General features: G+C 34.8%; 3 protein-coding genes and 1 pseudogene across 4 annotated transcripts; 1 reads left to right on the top strand and 3 right to left on the bottom strand.

Annotated features, from left to right (window-relative positions):
• LOC149399602 (AAA-ATPase At3g50940-like) lies at window positions 1-2576 on the bottom strand. The gene is made up of 2 exons (XM_089613883.1): window positions 1309-2576; window positions 1-744 (listed from the first exon to the last, which is right to left on the bottom strand). Exons 1-2 carry the CDS (start codon window positions 2296-2298, stop codon window positions 262-264), a joined length of 1473 nt encoding a protein of 490 aa, XP_089470009.1. The 5' UTR covers window positions 2299-2576; the 3' UTR covers window positions 1-261.
• A 3350-nt stretch (window positions 2577-5926) lies between these two features.
• Window positions 5927-8594, bottom strand: LOC149399601 (putative methyltransferase TCM_000336). The gene is made up of 4 exons (XM_089612533.1): window positions 8400-8594; window positions 7907-8296; window positions 7077-7349; window positions 5927-6448 (listed from the first exon to the last, which is right to left on the bottom strand). The coding sequence occupies exons 1-4, from the start codon at window positions 8472-8474 to the stop codon at window positions 6104-6106; spliced, it is 1083 nt and encodes a 360-aa protein (XP_089468659.1). The 5' UTR covers window positions 8475-8594; the 3' UTR covers window positions 5927-6103.
• Window positions 8595-11204: 2610 nt separating this feature from the next.
• Window positions 11205-15451, bottom strand: LOC149399600 (TIM-barrel signal transduction protein). 2 transcript variants are annotated; one of them, XR_016296490.1, is made up of 8 exons: window positions 14561-15451; window positions 13866-14072; window positions 13576-13791; window positions 13276-13498; window positions 12698-12945; window positions 12154-12332; window positions 11808-12072; window positions 11205-11708 (listed from the first exon to the last, which is right to left on the bottom strand). XR_016296490.1 is itself a non-coding variant. In XM_089611905.1 (8 exons), the coding sequence occupies exons 1-8, from the start codon at window positions 15344-15346 to the stop codon at window positions 11557-11559; spliced, it is 2265 nt and encodes a 754-aa protein (XP_089468031.1). In that variant the 5' UTR covers window positions 15347-15445; the 3' UTR covers window positions 11205-11556. The 2 variants fall into 2 exon arrangements, 1 of the variants encoding a protein (XP_089468031.1); XM_089611905.1 differs by having other exon boundaries at window positions 11808-12061; window positions 14561-15445.
• A 780-nt stretch (window positions 15452-16231) lies between these two features.
• Window positions 16232-19280, top strand: LOC149399599 (S-adenosyl-methionine 4-1-methyl-2-pyrrolidinyl-3-oxobutanic acid methyltransferase-like; annotated as a pseudogene).
• Window positions 19281-19732: the final 452 nt, after the last annotated feature.

Below are 19732 nucleotides of genomic sequence, written 5' to 3'. Positions count from 1 at the left end.
TTATTATTATTATAAGCTTTCAAACTGTTTTTTTGTTTATATTGTTACACATTCTTTGATTAAGCTGAAGCATTAGGAAAGTTTAAATGTGTAAATTAATCTAAATTAAAAGTGTAAAAGTGAAGTAGGAAAGTCACAAAAAAAAAAAAATAGTTAGCTTTGTTACATTTTTTTTCATGTCGTTTGTTCATGTATAAGAGCACCTTGTTGTTAGATCAAATATCGATGCCTCACTATATATTTCGTCATCGTCAGTCTCTCCTAATTAACCCATACATCCTTTGACACAGTCTGGTCAACCTGTTGATCAACCACAAGAGTAGTATCTTGGCCTTTCTCTTCTTGACCAACTTTTTCCTTCTCAGCTTCCTCGTCATCTTTCTCCTTCTTCTTCTTCTTGGCATTGAGAAACTCGATCAGGCCTTGGAGCGCCAAGTCGGGGTCGTTGCTCTTGATGAGCTCTTCGGCAACCTCAGCGGGCGTGGCTTCAGAGGATCGGAGCCCGCGGTCGACCTCAGGGAAGAGAGGGTGGTCTTTGAGGTCGAGATAATTGGAGGCCAAGGTCCTGAAACCGCAAGGAGTGCAATAGGACATGTGAACGTGGACGTCCATTCGGCCTGGCCTGAGCAGAGCCGGATCGAGCTTCTCTCTGTGGTTCGTTGTGAAGATTATGATCCGCTCGTCGCCACAGCTCGACCATAATCCGTCGATGAAGTTCAGAAGCCCCGAGAGTGTCAGCTGTGGCTGTGGAATTAAAAAAAAAGGGGGTCAGTATTAAATTATATAATTTTTGAACTTGAAAGCATATATTTAATGCTTGTGATCTTTATATTTGTCATACAATTAGCTCTACTTTGAGGCTTAAATTTTTGTTTTTGACATTCATCTCTCTAACACTTTATATTTTATGCCTTTTTCGCCCAATTTATTTACATTTTTATCGAAAAATGGACGTATTTTTGTAATATCACTAACTATTTGAAAATACAGGCAGGATTCTGTTAGAAATATAATTTTGTCTTATTAGTATTCTTCATGAAAACAATTAAAGACATTTCTAAAAAAGGTTTGTGTCGATATCAACTTAGAAGGGCTAAAAATTCTCCTGAAATTGCAAAAGTAGCGACAGACAAAATATGTTATTTGTTTTTAACTGAGATTTATGGCAGAGTCATTTGTCAGTTATGATGGCGTGATTGAGTAAAATACTTTGTGGGCCATTCGATCTATGTAATGTGGATATATATGCACAGTTTCATTGTCAATATTATGAATTAAAAAAAAGAAGCAAAACAATAATATTATTACCTGATTATCTCTAGGATTATCCGGATCGGGAGCTTTGTTCCGGTCATCGAAATTGACAGAGCAATCGATATCCTCGATGACGAGAATCGACCTATTGGACATGGCGATCAGAAGCTTCTTCAGGTCCGAATTTGCCCGGACCGCTGTTAGCTCCAAGTCGTAGATATCGAACCTGAGATGGTTGGCCATGGCGGCGATGAGGCTGGACTTCCCCGTCCCCGGCGGACCGTACAGAAGATATCCCCTCTTCCACGCTTTTCCGACCTTCCTGTAGTAATCTCTCCTTCTCACGAACCGGTCCAGATCTTCAAGCACGAAAGCCCTGATCTCCGCGTCCATGGCCAGAGTCTCGAACGTCGCAGGGTGATCTAGGTTCGTCGAAAGCCACGCCTCGGAGACGTTGTACATTATCTTCTCGGCGTCGCAGGTGAAGATCTTCAGAGTCTTTTTCTCTTGCTTTAGGATCTTCGATTGTGCGATTATGTGTGGAAGGTAAGAGGAGAGGACTAATTTGAGGTGTTTTTTGTGGAATACGAGCTCGAACGATCGGACTTCAGATGTTGAGTCCTCTCTTCTTCCAGACTCGACCTGTCTGCAAACCAGAGTCCATTTCAGATCGACGCCGGAGAAGACATCGGCGACGGTCTCGTCGCGCTCGACGGCGACGGAGATGCTTTCCTCTGTCTCCAGCTTGCTCACTCTCATCCGCCGCGTCTCCGGCGAGACTTTCTGGCCGACATAAACCTCCACCGCTTCGTAGACCTGGTTCGCTTCCAAGCCGTTGAACGGTTCGATTACGATCGTCCTCTGCGATGAGTATCGAGAGAACAGGTTTCCGATTCCGAAGCTGAGCATGTTCTGGAGCTCGTATGGGAGGAGATCGTTGATGACCGATCGAGCGAGCACTGCCGTGGCAGCGATCGACGCCGCCGTGGTGAGGACCGACTTCGCCGTCTCGAGCCTGCTGGTTTCCGGCGAGGACGACGCCATCGGAGCTGGTTAGGGTTTCGAGAGCCAAGAGATTCGACGGTGGTGTTTTCCGAAGAAGAAGAGAACGAGTTAATATTAAGCCGACTCAGTGAGTTTTGATTTTGAGAATCGTTCAGTTTTTGTTTTCTCAGTATAGAGAGAATCGTTCAGTTTAGTGTAATGGAATGCAAAGCTTTTAAAGGCGACGAATAGAGTTTACTTGGTTGACGCGTTGCGTTGCTGAGAAAATTCAAAGGAAGACTAGAGCCCATTATTAAAATTCAAAGTTCCCAAGAGCTTCGAATACGTCGTCGAAATGCTAATAAGTTCTATTATTATATATTATTCTCTTGTGATTTTTTTTTTTTTTTTTTTAAATGTTGATGATGACGCATCAAGCTAGTCGAAAGAAAACAGCAAAACAAAAAAGAAAAGGAGTTATACTTATAATTCTGTTTTAAACACCAACGTGTATGAACTTTTCTGTACCCGAAATGGAATTGTTCAACTAACGCAGAAAATAACAGCAACTGAGAAGTCTGATGAAGATGTTGACGAAGACTCGTGCATGTTTCTGTGGGGTCCACTGGTTTCAATACGAAATTTTGATTATTTATGGACTATAATATATATGCGAAGCATGACTATAATAATTTTAAATTGTATTTTGTACATTATATTTCTATTTTCGCTTTACTAATTATGTCTAGTTCCTACTATTATTTATCTTTTAAATTGTTATAATCTATCTTATCTTATGTATCTGGTTTTTTTTTTTTTTTTTTTTGTATCTTTGTATTTTTGAAAGGTTTCATGCTTATATAATCGTGCTCTTAGTTTTCGATTTAATTGCTAAAGCAATTTTTTTTTTTTTTTCGCGGTTAGATAAGAATCTTAAGATATTGCACAAATGCGAATAAGCCCTCTCACTAGATCTAGATCTAAGAAGACAACCCTAGACCTTCTCACCCCTTTAGCTCACATGAACACTTTTCACGCTTCCAAAAATTTCTTTAGAAAACTTTCTTCAAAATATAATGCTCATAGAATCACTTCTTAAGAGGAACCTAAACAAAATTCTTGTAGATATTTAACGGAAAAATTACAAGAATAATTTTTAAAGTGCAACATCATTTTTAAAATCATTTCAAAGATAGTGATTTTGTAGTTTGTAAACAGTTATTTGAGATAGTAAATAGTAAATAAAGTTAAATAGAGCCTAAAATTGTAAACAAGAAAATGATAAACATAAAAAAAAAAAATTATTGAAAAAAATTATTTGTGATAAAAAAAATAGACACTATTCTTGCCGTTAGTTAAAATAATATGTTATCAACGCAATTTCCACATGTTTAATAATGAGTACAACATATATTCATATATCGGGCAGACCAACATGAGGATATGACCCCCTCCAAATAAAGAAAAGAAATAGAGAAAAATTCACAAGCACCTAGTTTGAAGATGATGATTTTTTGAGTCTCGTGTTATTTCATTATCAGATGATTTTGCCGATATTTTTAATAAAAATGTTAAAACTAATAAAAATTTAAACGAAACTGTTAAATAAATAAAAATATAATTATAATAAAACGGTAAACAATAAGAATAAAAAAAGGTGTTTTCGGAAGTTTGTTTTACAATAAGAACAAATGCAGATATATGCAATCAATAATAAATAATATAGTTGGCTAGCTACACAAGCCATTTTGGGCCTTTGCACATCAGAAAACAAGCAGCCCATTGCAATTTTTTTAGGGAAAAACATCAACAATATCCCTTGTGTTTAATTGAAATGCGAGATTTATCCCTTCAATTTCTAGAAATATCAGACATATCCTTACAGTTCAATATAAATGACATATACCTCCCCTAAAAAATGTTATATTACAAATTTCACCTTTTCGTTTATTTTTTACAAAAAACTAATTTGAACTCCCAAAAATACTCTTAATGAAATATATTTTTTATTTTCTATTCTATATACAAAAAATTAAATTAAAAAAATTTTCTTTATAAAAAGTTAAAGATTTTTTTTTATATAGAGAGATTTTAATTTTTTAATAAAATAGTAAATAAATATTTATTTTATCAAGGGTATTTTGGGGAGTTCAAATTATTTTTTGTAAAAGATAAACGAAAAGGGTGAAATTTGTAATATAACATTTTTTTATGGGAGGTAAATGTCATTATATTAAACTGAAGGGATATGTCTGATATTTCTAGAAATCGAATGGATAAATCTCGCATTTCGATTAAACACAGGGGATGTTGTTGACATTTTCCCCTTTTTTTTTAATTAAAACAAAAATAAATAAAAATCCTTGTTATAATCTCGAGGAGGAGTTAAACATTTGATTACGTTAAAATAATTTTGTTTCCTATTTATACTAACTTGTTTAAGTAGAGGGATTCATTTTACCATATATTTGAAGTCCAATGAGAAAAAAATCATGGTGTGCTGTAGAGCTTGTAGTTCTTCTCCACATAGTTGCTCCTTGCTAGCATATTCCCTTCGATTTCTCATTTGATCTTCCTTCACGTAATCTAAACCTTTTTTTTTTCAAGTTAAAGCCTTATTGTGATGTTTTTTTAGGCACTAACATCTAAACGATCTTCAAATCTCATGAATAATCTAAGCCTTTTTTTTACCAGCAAGAATATATCGGCTAAACAAATATTTTTCCACAATATTGTGCGGTTCTGCACTAATCTTATATTGACAATAATAAAATTTAAAGACCTACTTACCGACCTAGTCACGGCAATTAAGATTCCGTTTAATGTTATTGGTCTAATGAACCGAGTATCTTCTAAGTTGGTAAATTTTATTTGCTGCGAATAATTAATTATGATTTATCTATTTCATGTCTAACTATACACTCATTTCTCTAATTTATTAGCAATTGCTCGCCCACTCTTTCAATCAACTCTATCGCAGAAACTTCATCACGGGATCAAACTCATCAAAGAGACTTCCATATTAATGGTCTTTAAAGAGGTCTGAATTTAGGACCTTTAGGTATCAATGAATTTATATTACGAAATTACAACCATTTTTCATCCTTTTTTATTTATTTATTTATTTTTACCACAACATAGGGATTTGTCCATGTTTGTCCCCTTTTTTTTAGCCATAGATGTATATCTCATTTCATGTTTATTTTCAAATCAATACATTTTGATGTTATATTAGTATAACTTATATCAAAACGTGGAATAATACTAGAAAAAAATACTGAGAAGTATATAAAAAACTGGAGTTTAAAATTAGGGATAATTAATGTTATTTTTATAAGTATAATGTATACTTTTATTATAAAAACTATGAGTATTTTCTCTCTTTTTCTTCAAAGTTCAATGTGAATTATTGGCAAACCTAAAAAGAGCAGTCCACATATTTATTCGATTACGATTCGGTTAAATAAATGTCAACTAAATACACAATAAAAGTTGAGCCTGGCCAGTTTCAAAAATTTTGTCGATACCTTAAAAAAAATCAAACGAGTTTGATGTATAATGAATCTTTTAGGAGAAAATTAAGAATAAGCTAATACAAAATTACCAAGGGCAGATCATTAACCGCACTAGGAAAAAAAATCTCACTAATACTCAAATATTCGTATATAGTATTTGGAAACCTGTGGAATTCTGAGAAAATTTATTTATTAAAAATGAAAACAACATACATGTATAAAGAAATAGCATTTGACCGAAGAAGTCTTATGTTAATTTTTTTTTATTTTTTTATTTTTTATTTTTATTTTATAGAACTTAGGTTGCACTGTACGTAGCATAAATGTTGATGCGTCAATTGTAACGAAATTCAAAGCTTTTTAAGGACAATAATAAAAACAACTGGCCTTATCTCTTCTTTAGCCATCTCTTCATCTATGATTGTACCATAAATCTCAAACAGCCTGTCCAAAATAGCTCCTCCAAAATGGTTGCTCATCATCGACTCTTGAATAGCTCTCACTGCCTTTGCAAGTCTTGTTCCATAGCTCATCGTCATTACATTCCCATTTTTTTCTTCCATCTTAACCTCGAACATCTCAGATCGCTCCAATTTGAAAGAACCGTCTATCTTCACTTCACCTTCCAATTCTTCCTTAGACGGTGCATAGAAATTTACATCATAAGAGTCGATCTTCTCCTCCTCAATCGATCCCTAGTAATGATTGAAAAACAATACTGAAATATGTTAGATTCAGTAATTCTAGTGATTTCAAATTTTGTGATAGTTTTACTGTTTTTTTAATTTATTTATAAATTGGATTAAGAAAAATGTTGTGTTAATATGTTGGTTTCATTATCCTTCAAAAATAAAATAATGTATGAAGTCTAAATTTAGAATATTCCAATGGGCCAGAAATTCCACATTTTCTAGTCTCTAAAATATCCCACTTTTTATAAATTTATGTTGAAAAAAATGAGTCGGGCTCATAAATTTTTTGAAATGGGTATCTTGACAAATTTGGACAAAATTAAAAAAGTCTACTAGATTTTTTTTTTATCAAGATTAAAAGAAAGAAATGTGTGCCACAACTCAATAAATTTTGGTGATAACATGTGTAATCAGTGGCGGAGCAAGGAATTATAGTCGGATGGCAAGTTTAAAAAATAATTATTCAAGTGGTGTATATATGAAAAAATCCTATCAATTTAGTTAAAAATATAAAATTGATAAGAATTTAGGGTAAAATATAATTGTAGAATATAAAATTATATGCCCCTTGTTTCTTAATTGGCTCTACCGTGTCTATAATGACTTTGTAAATAACTTTGAGGTTAATTACCTCAGAAACTAACACGGCTAAGGAACGCGACAAGAGGTCCCATAAGAAAGTATTTCCCCGGAAAACGCATTCAGCGCTTACTCTACCGTTCATTATAAGAACCATTTTTCCTCCCAAAATCATCTCCTCAGACCGCTTCCGAAGAAAGATAGAGAAATCCTCTTTAAATTGCTCAAAGTATGCTTTCATGACCTCTTTCGGGCTCCGCTCGGAGATGTAGATAGCTCCTTTGTTAATCGACTTTCCTTGCTTATCATAAAGAGCCGGAGGAACCTAAAACCAAAATGTACTAATGTATTATGAACTATTTCAACCGCGATTACAATTTCATAATGATGTATAGATTCGTAGTCATAGCCTAGTGGTGAGTAAATCCACTCAAATATATATATATAAACCATTGATTTTAATCATTTTCTAATGATCAGTTAAATTATATATATTCGATTTTAAACGTCTTAATAAGCCATGAAAGCCTCTTAAAAATACAATTTTTTTGTCAGCTTGTTTTACAAGGGACTTAAGAAGAGTAAAAAACAGTGTTTTGGACTAATATATCAAGAAGTTTTGTTTTGGACTGTTTTTGCACTATTTTATGACGATATCGTTATAAAAACATTCAAATTTATGTTGATATTAATTGTAAACAAATATTGGCATATCATCATAAATAAGTAAACAGTCCTCAATTAAAATTATATAGCTCAACAATAAAAAGTCCAACTCATGCCTAAATAGATAGTGATAAAATTGTGGAAAAACAAGGCTTAGTGATAATTTTATAAAAAAAATCTACCCTTGGTGATATTTTATAAACCTACAAATAAAACCTTTGAGAGCCAGTGGACGCTGTGAGATGAGTAGACAAAGTGAAGGCAATTATTAGGGAAGAGTCTCCGGTAGAACGAGCCCGGATAACCTCCAACGAGGACCGTGGAACCGCTAAACTCGGCTGAAAAATCGGGCAGAGACTTGAAGACAGAGTTGAAGTCGTTGGATGGGAGATCGTTGAGGAACACTTGGATGAGCTCCGGCGCCGGAAACATGATCTCTCGGCTCGCCTCGTGGACGGACCCGATGATGTCTCTCACAATCGACACCGTGTTCGGCCCCGAAGAACACCCCAAATCCGCCATGGCAAAGCTCTTTGGCCTTGTCGCTCTGTACACCTCTTTCACTGCTTCTAGGGTTATGTGCTTCACCATGTCCGAAGCTCTTTTCTGTATATTCACGTAATATATGTACATATATCAGCTATTGAGATGAGAGAGAGAGAGAGAGAGAGAGAGAGAGAGAGAGAGAGGGAGAGAGAGAGAGAGAGACTTGGAGATCGGAATTTTTGGTGTAGCTTGTGAGGCCATTCCCTCCAGTCATGTGGAAGACCTTCACAACATCCATGAGCTAGCTTTTTCTTTCTTTTCTTTCTTATGCTTATCTGGAGATAGATTTGATTTGATTTCACGCAATGTTTTAAAACATTGATTACGTATTCGCGGCGGCAAAGAAAAAGGATATTGGGACTTCAATTGTTTTGAATTTGATGGTATATAGTACTAAACTCGAAACTGATACACGACTGTAAATTTTTAGCCAGTAATAATATAATTGTATAAAATTAAACCGTAGACTTTTTTATTTTATTTTATTTTTTATATTCTAAAGCTCGGCGACACTCGTATTATTAGATCTGAAAATTTTGAAGAATCTTTTTGTGAATTATTGAGATAAAAAAAAAAAAAAAATATTTTGAAAGCAGTAACAATGTTATTTGTTTATTACAAATGGAGAAGAATCTTGTTATATGCTAACTAACTATACCATTAAAGTTCTTACAATCATTACACGACATTGTTTATCCTCTTATGCTTGTCAGGATTATAGAGCCAGTAAAATCCATATCACTCTAATACACTGAATATTAATGGAAGTATCACATAATTTGTATATAATATTTTACTAAAAACATCTTTAACCAATTTCAGTATATCGAGTGAGATGTGACAAAATAGATTTGAATCGACTTCAATCAAACACTATTTTTCACTTTTATATTATATGTAATTTTATTTATTTATCATAAACATTACTACAAAAAAAAAGCAGCTTTTTCAAGCGATATTTACAAATCCATCTAGATTTAACACCGCTCTAAGAAGAAGCAACGTCTACCACCACTTCGCGGGAATGGCATTTTTTAGGATGTAAAAGCGACTGTCGCTTGTAAAAATGTCGCTTCTAACTTTTAGAAGCGACAAACTTTAGAAGCGGAGTATTAGACGTGACTTTGTCGCTTCTGAAGTCTATTTTAATAAACTTTTAAGAGCGATTTTTTTGGCCTTTAGAAGCGACTTAATGCTTTTTTTTTCTTCTAGTGAAAATATTATATCTAAAATAATTTTATATTATTTTAAGCAGGTGGTATGAAATAACTTCGTAATGATTTTATATTAGGGCATCAAATTAAATGATAATTTTTTTTAATCTTTGTTAGTTATTTTTTTTTATTTAGAGTTGGGGATTATGAAATATGTTTTAATTAGTATTTTACTATGGTATACTATACTTTATAAATTTATACATAATATTTAAATTTTAAATAAAATGTGTGTTTATTTTAAAAAAAATTAAGTCATATTAATTAGAGTCACATTAATAATAATAATAATAATTTTATTATTATTATTATTATTATTATTATTATTATTATTATTATTATTATTATTAGGTAGTGCACATGTGTTTCGAACAAGACTATTTTATGTCAATTATTTCTCAATATTAGAAGGGTCTATTAGATATATAGTCATATTTACAGTTTCACATTGATATATAACTAACATTTCGTAAATTTTAGATAAATAGCCACATACATGTATTTACACTTGTAAATTGACGTAAATACCCCCATCATTTTATTTCAATGAAAGAGCAAACTAAGAATGTCACGTCAACTTTATGACTATTTACTTAAGATTTACGAAAGGTTAGTTATATAGCAATCTCGAACGTTTTAGTCGGCTAATTACCTAATTTTTTTATATTGGAAATGCCATAGGTTTATAAATTATCATCGACCCTAGTTTTAGAATGATTTGCAGTAGGAAAAGTCCAATCACGTAATGTCCGTAAAGAGACACGATACGTCAAAATTGTGATAACAGTATGAGTGCGGAATTATGTGTCGTGTTAAAGTCATGGCAGGCTCATCTATCTCGGCGTAAGTGTGGCGTTTCGTATCAAATTATGTGTCGTGCAATGTTTTTGGTTACCACACAAACACAATGCGCCAATGTTCAGGGGCTTGTCGCACTATATGTTACCATTTACAAGCTCAATTATATTGAAAAAATAAAATTGAATTACTCGACTCTGGCTAGTCTAGTAAATAGAAATGTAACCTCTCATCTCAAGTCGTTAATTTACTGTAAAAATGATACACAGTTGCTATTTGCTGAAAAATAAATCAATGGTGACCGCTGATATCGAAACCTTTGACCATGTTTTTAGTTCCGGTGACTTGTACGGACTCCACACGGTCAAAGAACCTTGCTTTGGTCAAAGTTCGAGCCTCGCTCGAGGAAAAGAAAATAAACAATAGATAATAAGAGATTGGGAATTTGGGATTAACTTCCAGATACTTTTTAAGTTTTCTTTTACTGGAAAGAGATATATAAGCAGACTCCGTTTATAAATCGGCCATGATCTAGGTCATGGAGATATAAGAGGAAATAATCTCTGGCAATTTAGATATCACACTTCTTTTAGACAAGCTCAAATGGCTTGTCTCTCAATCCTACACTTGTTTTGACTAAGGATTACTTATTTGTCAAAAACAATTTTACAAATAATAATCAAGTAATCAATGTGACCGAATAACTAAAAAAAACATTAATTACATATCCCTAATCACCTTATCATTCGTAGTTGACTCTAGACTACGAACTAATCATTCAAAACTCTAATAAGTACAGACAAAATCCAAAAGCTCTTTCGTTTAAATTCTTATTCTAAAAGCACAATTTTACTTTAATGACACCTTTTTAAAAATCTAAACAATTCATCTAAAAAATTGAAATTATTTTTGTGTTGATTTGATTAAAAATAAAATAACTTCATTACCACAAAATCAACACTTCGAAGACCATTTTGTTTCAAAAAAATAATTGAAGCACTACAATGTCACTCATTATAGTTGATCGACTTTTTGAAAACAAAAAACTTTTATAATTTATTATTAGGGTCAGGCGGCTATGCTTTCTTTATGCTTGTTCCACGCATTTTGTCCCTGGGAAACGAAAAGACGTTTTCAGACTAGGTATGCCTTATATAATGTGGATGGTCCGACTCTGGCCCTACATTCCCATGGCTCCGCATTATTCGTTAGCAGGTACGTAACTATATTAATAAAATATAAATAAAAAATGAAAATAACGCAACATATAACGGAGTACCCTCTTTCAAAGATGTGGGAGATTAAAACTCAGTTCATCGGAATAGCTTTGTACTGTTGGATAGTGGTTGTTATGGCTTGTTCCACCGGTAGCCTCTCCACGCTTGACGCACCATAAAATCCATGAACTCCGCTTGTTCTTTTCAGTACAAACCCGGCCTCTTTAGGGCCAGATATAGGACCTCAACATTTTGCATTTCAATAATCATATGCACTGGATACACTTTTTTTCCTTTTGGATAGTTGTTCAAGCATAAGATTTATCTTATATATATATATACCTCCGTGGCAGAGGATGATAACATTGGGATTGATCCTCTGGGCAGCATCTGCGATTTCTTGCACACGAATAACACTTTGCTCGAGTGAGAGAGCCGTTTTGGCGCCTATTGAGCCCGAGGTCGTGAGTCCCATATGGGCGACTATGATATCAGCCCCGGCTTTAGCCATTTCGATAGCTTCGTCAATGTTGAAAGCATATGGAGTTGTGAGGAGACCCATTTTATGTGCTTTACCGATCATCTCCACTTCCAAGCTGTCCACAAACTAAATAATCAGTGCATGGGTAGAATAAAAAAAATTACTTCGACATATTTTTTTTTAATTGTTTATCGGGGGAAAAATTACCCGTATCCCATTCCCGTTTCTTCGAGATTCTGTCTGAAATTACCGTCGAAGAGTCCAACGGTTGGGAAATTTTGCACCCCGACAAATCCGATTGACTCAAGCTGCTTTAGGAAGAAGTCCATCCGCCTGAAAGGATCGGTACCGCATACACCGGCAAGAACTGGCACGTGCTTCACCACCTGTAGAAATACAATGTAAACTGTGCATGTAAAAAAAAAAAAAAATGGTCTATGACCAGATGAGTTTGAGGCATTTTTGACCTTGAAATAATTTTAGAAGCAAAATGATCCCGACAACTTTTAGATTTTGGTAAAGTTAGTCCAGCCCGGTCAAGTGAATGGGCAGAACTTTTATGTCTTGCACCTAAGGGCTTAATTGCAGAACAAATAGATAATTTAGATGACCGGAAGGAATAATTTTTCCAAAAACTAAAATGTTGAGCATTGTACTGCTAAAAAAATGTCGGGGACCAAAATGTCAATATTTTGGGGACCAACTACTTTGGAAGCTAAACTTTAATATGAAATAATCAGCTGAAACTCACAGGCAACACTTCATTTGCCATGTCAAGCATCACAGCGTTGGCATCGGCGAAAGGAAGCATACCCGCCAGTGAACCCCTGCCCGCCATTCGGAATCTCCCGGAATTGTATACGAGGATCAGATCGACACCACCAGCTTCCTCAAACTTGGCAGATATACCCGTCCCTGCACCAGCTCCGATAATTGGCCTTCCTTTGCTTATCTCAGATTGCAGTTGCTGCAATATATTCTGAGTCCTTTGTAAAGTTTCTGTCATGAAACACACAGGTATGTGTCAGATCTCAGTGATTAACTCTTTGATAAGATCTTAGGGGTTGGGGCAATTGTAACAATTGGGTTATAAGAGGTGTTTTAAGAACTATTAGTGCATAGATAGAATTAGACTATATTAGAGTATATAAAAAAAGGAAGGAATTCCTTTTTGGGAGAGTTATGGGTGCCTCATATACCACTTTATATTGTATTCCTATCGTTTTATTAACGAATATATACGGTTCTATCAGCAGTTCAACCTATATTCCTAGAAAAATCAATGATAAAAATCACAAAATAACCAAACTGAAGTGCTTAGGAAACAACCTGGTCTTGCATCTGGAAAGTCACTTGGGCTTCGAACAATTAACCGGTCACGTCTAAATTGCTTCTCAACACTTCCCTTTGTATTGACATTTTGCTTGGTTTCAGGAAGTGGATCCAGAGATGAACTGGAATCCACAGGATTCTTGGAACTTATTTCCAAAAACGCGTCAACCAGTGCATTTGCAAAATCAGGATCATTGATATGATGAGGGAATACTTTAACCTATTTGAATCACCCAAATCACATGCCACATTAGAAGGCAACAAAACTGGACGGGGAATACAAGAGAGCAAAATTACCCGGCGATCTTCGTTGATGTGGATCAGCTTCTCCAGTTCATTTATAAGAGCGCTCGTTGCCTCAGGATCATGAAAGGCCTTCCCCGGTGCATCCAATGCAGAGACGCCCTTTTGTGGTAGACAAACACGGACCTTAGACAACGACTTGTTCAATTTATCGGCTATGAAGGTCGCGAATTTCTTGTTCTCTTCAACCGTGGTGCGCACGAGAGAAACCTGGACCAACAAGCATGGAATCAATTTCCAGACTCGCCCAGAAGCAGCATAGTCTCAGCAGAGACTTCTGTCACCTGTTTATGGTGCTTGTATATGTGCCTGTGTTGGAAATTAGAAGGAATGGTGTCCACAGGTCCGAAGTTGACCATATCTAAAGCTCCTACGCTGACGACTAAAGGGATCTCTTTTTCGATAATCGAATCAAATCGAGTGCTATCACAAGCCATAACGCCTCCAACCAAATAATCTGCAACCTCTGTCGTAGTTATATCCAACACTCCCTGGCCGTCATATCACATGACAAGCATAGCATCAATGGCAACTACGCAGAACATAGAGAAAAATAATGCACTGAACAAATAGACATTGAAGATTTGAAATATGTAACTTAAGGGCAAAGACATTGAAGTATGTCCACAGGAGTCCAAAACGGCAAACGCTATGAGTCAAAAAGCGTGGCATTTCTAGTCTACCGAATTCATTCACTAATCCAAAATTGCATTTATATTCTTGAATTAGGAAATGCCGATCATTCGAAGGCAAATTATATAGCATTTTGCCGCTTTAATCCTATTAATTTGACGAACATAGAGTAGTTTCTGAAGTTCTTTTACTTAAATCTAGTGATTTTACACGTGATTAAGCCAAAACACACAATGTTATCCGAATAATGAAAACAAGTGACATATATGATATATCTGTCTTTTTCGTCTTCGTCTCTTAGTTTTGACCAAACTATATATTTAAACAGAGACCAAAATTGATTTACCTTTATAAACCCCTCTCTGACCAGAGACTCCATAGCTCTACCGCCAACTCCAGTAGCATGGAAAACCAGAGTCTCGTAACCTTCACTCACCAGTCTTTCCTTGACAGCATTCACACACGGCGTCGTGACTCCGAACATCGTCAATCCGACCGTCGGTCTCTCTCCGTATTTTTCGCCGTCGCCGCCGCAAGGCTTCTTCTCCGACCTCTCGACGCTCCCGATCACCATCCCCGCTAACGCTGACGCAGCGTTCGACAGGATGACTCGGCTCACGCTGTTGATCCCGCAGATATCGACGATCGAAGGGAAGAGAATCACATCGGAAGTTCCGATGTACGGCTCGGTATGACCACTTGCGACGGTGGAGACGATAAGCTTGGGGATTCCGATCGGAAGCGATCTTAGGGCTCTGGAGGTAAGCGAAGTCCCTCCGCTACCTCCGACGCCGATTACACCGGCGATCGCGACGCCGTTACGGATCGATTTCTTCAGGAATTTGTCGAGCGCTTCGCTCATCGCAACAATAGCCTCGCCTCTCTCCGTCGGAATCTCCGAGAGGATTTCGTTCCTGGAGACGAACGCGAAGTCGCTGAATCTGCGGAAATCGGTCTCAGACTCACTTGTGGAGACGTCGACGACGGTAATTTCGAATCTGGAGGGGGAGAATTTGGAGAACAAGGCGAGGCTGGATCGGACGGCGTCGGAGAGGAATAGAAGCTCGTCGAGCTTCGTGTCCGCGGTTCCGATGCAGAAGATGCGGTGAAGCTTTTGGTTTAGAGTTGCCATTTCTGTGACTGAGTTAGAGCTTGCGAGTTCTGAGTCAAGTCGTGTAATTGCTTCGTTCGGAGACGAACAAAATCGGAAAAAGCGATCGCTCTTTGTCGTGTAATGACACATGTACAAATCAATAAATGCCACGTCGGTTTTAAATGTTATATAATTATGTTTGATTGTGATTCCAAATTTATTTGGTTCGCCATTCCAAATTTGTTTTCTGTTTTCTAATTTTAAATTTTAGAAAACATGTTTAGTTATAATATTTAGAAAATAAATTTAGAATAATTTTTTTTTATTTGTTTAGAAAACAGAAAATAATGAAAAAATGTTTTCTATTTTATCTATCTTATATTTTAAATTAAATTCTAAAACAATTGAATGTAAAACATAACCAAACAATATTTTAAAATATTCTAAAACGTAATTTTAAATCTGTTTTTTAAATTTAAAATTAGAACCAGAAAACAAAATTTAAAAACAAAAAACAAATTTAGAATATATAAATCAAACGGCCCCTAATGTTTCTAAAATTTGAGGAAATGAGAAAAAAAGAAAATTTATTCTTTTGGATTGGATACATTTATTAACTACCCATTTTATTTTAATTTTTTCATCGGTGAAAATAACTACTTTTACAGTATGTTTGACGGAATTATTCGTATTACAATGATATGATTTTAAATAAAAATATTTAATAAAAACTGAAAATAAAAAAACGAATATTTAACCCCAAAGAACTTTTCTAGTGATAAAGGATGATTTTTGGGACCTTGTACGTGTTTTGGTTCGATTCCCTTTGAACACAACAATTAGAATCGTTGGGGTAGTCTCGCGATCGATAATGCCGTGATCTCGTGGATAACGATTTTCGAAAAGAGAAAAAGTTGAACGAATATGGAAGTTCTCCACGTGTTTCACATGAACGGTGGGATTGGAGACACTAGCTACGCAAACAATGAACTACTTCTTCAGGTACGTTTACATATATATTATTTACTTTAATAAATGTATGCATATATTTAAATATATTTATGTACGTACGCTCATGGATATAAGTTAACATGAAACGTTTGACTAACATAATATAAAAAAATAAAAAAATAAAAAAACGTTTGACTAACATGTATTTGACACAGAAAAAGGTGTTGCCTTGACCAAGCCAACAATTGCCGAGGAAGCCATAGTCAACCATTACTCCAACAGACTAACTAAAACCATAGTCAGTCATGGCTGACTTGGGATATTGTTCCTCTGGATCAAAAACTCTCTTGCTCGTCTCAGAGCTGGTCCAAGCGGTGAACAGTCTCTGCCGGAAAATTGGTCGTGGGTCGCCAGAGATTCAGGTGTACTTGAAAGATCTTTCGGAGGACGACTTCTACAATTTTCAAGTCCCTTTCGAGAGTGCAAGGAGAACTGAAAGCTCAGGTGGGTCCCAGGCTTTGATACTGCTTCTTCACCGTTGTTCCGGGGTCGTTCTATGGCCGGCTTTTCCCTTCCGAGACTCTAGACTTTGTCCACTCTTCTTACAGTACTCTTCAATGGCTGTCTCAGTTATATATCACGATAATTAATTAGCTGAACAGTTATTTTTCAATATTATAAACTTGCATTTTAAGCCTATTCTTCTAGTTAACTTTTAAAATATCTCAAGTCTGAAAAATATGATGGGATCATAGGAATAAGTAAGTAAACAAAAGTAGTGTGGAATAAGAAGTAAAGTGTGTAATTTATTTGCATGCTAAAAATGGAATCTCGTATTACGTTTTATCAATAATATAGGTTTAACACCATAATTAGGTTCCTTAATTAATACAATATTTTTTTTAAATATTTCTGCTAATTAATTTGCAAAAAAAAAAAAGTGTTTAAGGTTAATGTATAAAAGTGATTACATGAGTAATAATTAGTAATTATATATAGGTTCCTGAAGGAATGGAAAATAACAAAGGCATTATCTACATGGCTAGCACAAGCCCTCCATATGTAATATATAAAGGCTTACCAAGAACAATTCAAGAGAGACTTTTCTTACTCCGGTGCCGCTGTGGTCTCCGGCGGTCAAATGGTTTTGACGTTTTTAGGGCGGAGGAGCAAAGATCCGTCTAGCAAAGAGGGTTGCTATATTTGAAAGCTCATGGCCATGGCTCTCAAATGACATGGTCAATGAGGAACGAAAAAATCATTAGCGTGTCACAAGATCTACTAATATTCATAGACCTTAATTAATACCACTAATTAAAATAAACTTAAACTCTATTTGGAAAAAAAAATATTTTTATATTATGTTGACAGATTAATTAATGATATTGGTATGATACAGTTTACGACTTAGTTTATTAGGTTGAAACATGTCAACGAAAATGTTAACAGAGTTTTTTTTATTTTTAATAATTTAATTTTTACATCATATATTATATGATCAATTACATTGAACGATTATAGACATGATATAATCTTCCAACGTCAATATTACGTTTCCTAAGAATTGAACCATCGCTTTCTCGCAGAGGTCTCCTCACATACGAAATTTTGCAATAGCTAAGCATTTGAGAGTATGTTAACAGAGGTTTCTAGAGAGGCAAAATTGCTTCATAAAAATAAAATAAAAAATTTAAGATGGTAATACAAAATCTTGAAAAAGGTTAAGGGTGCAACTAGAGGACTGTTTAAATGAGCACCGGTGCCAAACAAATATATATATTACATTAATAACATTAGCAATTAAAATAGTCAATAGTCAATATTTTTTAATTAAAAATATTCAAAAAAGTACAGTCATAAAAAAAAGAATAGATTTAGTAGGTACAATAACTTTGCAAATATAAAAGCATTTAACTCGAAGTGTAACTATAAATAACTTCACGGACGAGCCCCAAGGAGTTGGTATTTTGTGCAAAAAAAAAGTTATACAATTTTTTTACGGTTTAGTCAAAGTATATATATGATTTTTTTTTTCTCAAATGCCCCCCTTAATTTTAGTTTTATAGTACATGCCCAACTCAAACAATTAATTCTCCATTTCCAGGGCCTTATTGACTAGGAAAAAATGGATTATTCCTAAATTATGATCTCCATACTAATTTAGGATCAAAATCCAATATGTCTAATTTAATCCAAAACTATGACAACTTTGTATTTTTTTGGTACAAAAATACCCTCAATAAATATTCTTTTTTTTTATTTTCGTTTTATTTACTCTCTCTCTCTCTCTCTCTCTCTCTCTCTCTCTCTCTCTCTCTCCCCCCTTGTGCTTAGCTAAGTTGACATTTTTCAGTGATTTCATGCTCAAGAACGATTCTTAGAATTCTAAAAAAGTTTTAAACAATTTCTGAAAATCTGAAAAATCGTTGAAGATTTATTGACATCGATGTCAATAAAAGGTAAAAATGTCAATAAATTTTTCAACGAATTTGCAGACTTTTTTTTTCTTCCACTTTTTCCATATTTAAAAAAAAAACTAATTGCACAAAAAAGTTAAGAAAAATGATAAAGGGTAAAAAGAAAATTGCACAAAAAATGTGGTCATAGTTTTGGATTAAATTAGACATATTGGATTTCGGTCTTAAGCTAGTGTGGAGGTCATAGTTTATGAATAATCCCAGGAAAAAATTGACACATTTAATATTCCGCGCGCAATATACACCTTGTCCTTCGGAGGTTGAATCCGAGATGACAAAGGAGTGATCATTTAAGCTGAACCGACTCGAGGTCTCTCAAGACAATTGGGACGCCTATGAAGACGAATTCAACGAGCCTAAAGCCCTAAATGACGGAGGATATAGTGTGGCCAAGCGCATGAGAGCCGTGGCCGAGCTTTTGCATGTTAGGCGTTTTGGTATAGGGATTGTCGATGAGGTTTTTTCGGAGATACCGAGATATCATGTCCGACAGAATGTCTAAAGAGATGGTTGAGTTCATCAATGAACTTCTAGAAAATGTATGAAGGATCAGATGATCGTTTTTGTTATCTTTAATCATGAACTTGTTAGACTATAAATACAATCAAGAGTTCATAATTACTTAGTCTCCAATTTACTATAATTCATCTTTCATTTTGTTCGTAATAGTTTTGGAGAGTTATTCAATATATACAAAGACATTTTTCATCAACTCCCATACGTTTCGACTGCATCTTCACCGAGGATGAAGATCTTATTAGTAGGTGAGCGATCTCGACAACTGTTGGTGTCGATTAAGACGAGCAATCGATATTTACTAGTGCATATTGTGAAGACCAACGAAGAAGAACTTCCCATTTTCCTTCTAGGAAGGATCTGAAGAATCTGGCTATGAGATGACATCTATTAGGGCCACAAAAAGTTGAGGTTACTGGGTTTAGAACTTTAGGTTTAAGATGTTCTATTGTAATTCCTTTTGTGTAACTCAAACATTATT

The sequence above is a fragment of the Urtica dioica genome, chromosome 4, assembly GCF_054948205.1.
Source record: "Urtica dioica subsp. dioica isolate 48M chromosome 4, U.dioica_male_clone48M_v1_H2, whole genome shotgun sequence".
Classification (NCBI taxonomy): Eukaryota; Viridiplantae; Streptophyta; class Magnoliopsida; order Rosales; family Urticaceae; genus Urtica; species Urtica dioica.
The sequence above is the reverse complement of the archived record's forward strand: the minus strand, read 5'-3'. Positions and strand labels throughout refer to the sequence as shown.

Bases quoted from the DNA above. Each gene is read 5' to 3' on its own strand.
- LOC149399602 (XM_089613883.1), bottom strand. From the start codon at position 2,298: ATGGCGTCGTCCTCGCCGGAAACCAGCAGGCTCGAGACGGCGAAGTCG. The intron at 745-1,308 runs GTAATAATATTA...TTAATTCCACAG, and splicing joins ATAATCCTAGAGATAATCAG to CCACAGCTGACACTCTCGGG.
- LOC149399601 (XM_089612533.1), bottom strand. From the start codon at position 8,474: ATGGATGTTGTGAAGGTCTTCCACATGACTGGAGGGAATGGCCTCACA. The intron at 8,297-8,399 runs GTCTCTCTCTCT...GTGAATATACAG, and splicing joins CCAAAAATTCCGATCTCCAA to AAAAGAGCTTCGGACATGGT. The intron at 6,449-7,076 runs GTAATTAACCTC...AATCATTACTAG, and splicing joins TAGCCGTGTTAGTTTCTGAG to GGATCGATTGAGGAGGAGAA.
- LOC149399600 (XM_089611905.1), bottom strand. From the start codon at position 15,346: ATGGCAACTCTAAACCAAAAGCTTCACCGCATCTTCTGCATCGGAACC. The intron at 14,073-14,560 runs GTAAATCAATTT...TATGACGGCCAG, and splicing joins TCAGAGAGGGGTTTATAAAG to GGAGTGTTGGATATAACTAC. The intron at 13,792-13,865 runs GTGACAGAAGTC...TTGTTGGTCCAG, and splicing joins TATACAAGCACCATAAACAG to GTTTCTCTCGTGCGCACCAC.